Source organism: Stegastes partitus, unplaced genomic scaffold, assembly GCF_000690725.1.
Source record: "Stegastes partitus isolate 25-593 unplaced genomic scaffold, Stegastes_partitus-1.0.2 Scaffold783, whole genome shotgun sequence".
NCBI classification, from domain to species: domain Eukaryota; kingdom Metazoa; phylum Chordata; class Actinopteri; family Pomacentridae; genus Stegastes; species Stegastes partitus.
In genome coordinates this window covers 34,484-35,488 of record NW_007578514.1, presented here as the reverse complement: position 1 = coordinate 35,488, position 1,005 = coordinate 34,484, and the positions used below count along the sequence as shown (strand labels likewise).

Here is a 1,005-nt window from a genome sequence, read left to right as displayed (position 1 = left end):
TTATATTATATTAATAGAATGAACATCAGCAACACGGTGAGGAGACACTGATCAGATGTCCCAGAGTCAGTGTTTATCTCTGACTTATTAACATTTAGTCACATTAAAGCAGCTTCTGTGTGTGTGTGTGTGTGTGTGTGTGTGTGTGTGTGTCTGTCTGTGTGTGTCTGTGTGTGTGTGTGTGTGTGTGTGTGTGTGCGTGTGATGATGTCACAGCTCCACCTTCTTTCTGAGGCCTCCACTGAAACTCCAGAACGACGTCATCGTGGCCCACGAAGGCGTGAACCGGACTGTTGAGGTCCAGCGTGCTCCACAGCAGCAGACTGTTCTCCCTCCGTAGCTGAGGAACCATCACGGTGACCAGACCGTTGGAGAACGGCTGAGGCACGAGAACATGGGAGAACATGGGAGGAACACGGTTTACATTCATGTGGATCAAGAACAGACATAAACATCTTTATGTGTTCTTGTAGATCAACTCCAGAGCTGAACAGGATCCGACACCGACTGCACATGTTGATGATGTTTATGCTGCTGCACCGTCAGGACGCAGTTTAATGATCCTTCATCTCCAGCTGATGGTGTTTCTGCACCAGGTTCAGTCTGTTCACGGCTGCGATGCTTCTGATCGTCTGAACACTGAGAGTTGAATCTGATCTGGAGTCAGGCTTATAATAACCACAGCCAGTAACTCTGGGTATCATCCCAGTTTGATCCACGTGACCAGCAGGGTTCTGGTTCTGTTCTGCTCAGATCTGAGGACTTTTCCTGTATAAATACAGACTTTACAGCTGACAACCTGCAGGTGTGACTCACCGTGTACCGGGCCTTCCACACCGGCACCTGGCAGGACAGGATGTTCAGGTACTTCCTGGGCTGGCGGTAATCCCAGAACTGCAGAACCCACAGAACCCACAGAACACACAGAACACACGTTATCAAATGTTATTCCAGGACCGGACCTGATCTGCTCCGTGGCTCGGTTCCTCCTGCTGCAGTCTGAGT

At 49.7% G+C, this 1,005-nt stretch overlaps 1 protein-coding gene across 1 annotated transcript in view; it reads right to left on the bottom strand.

The window, feature by feature from the left end:
* wdr59 (WD repeat domain 59) overlaps positions 1 to 1,005 on the bottom strand; it is a 22,288-nt gene that overhangs the window by 15,056 nt on the left and 6,227 nt on the right. Inside the window, 2 exon segments of the mRNA XM_008292081.1 lie at positions 215 to 379; positions 817 to 894. Of these exon segments, the coding sequence (XP_008290303.1) occupies positions 215 to 379; positions 817 to 894 (243 nt within the window).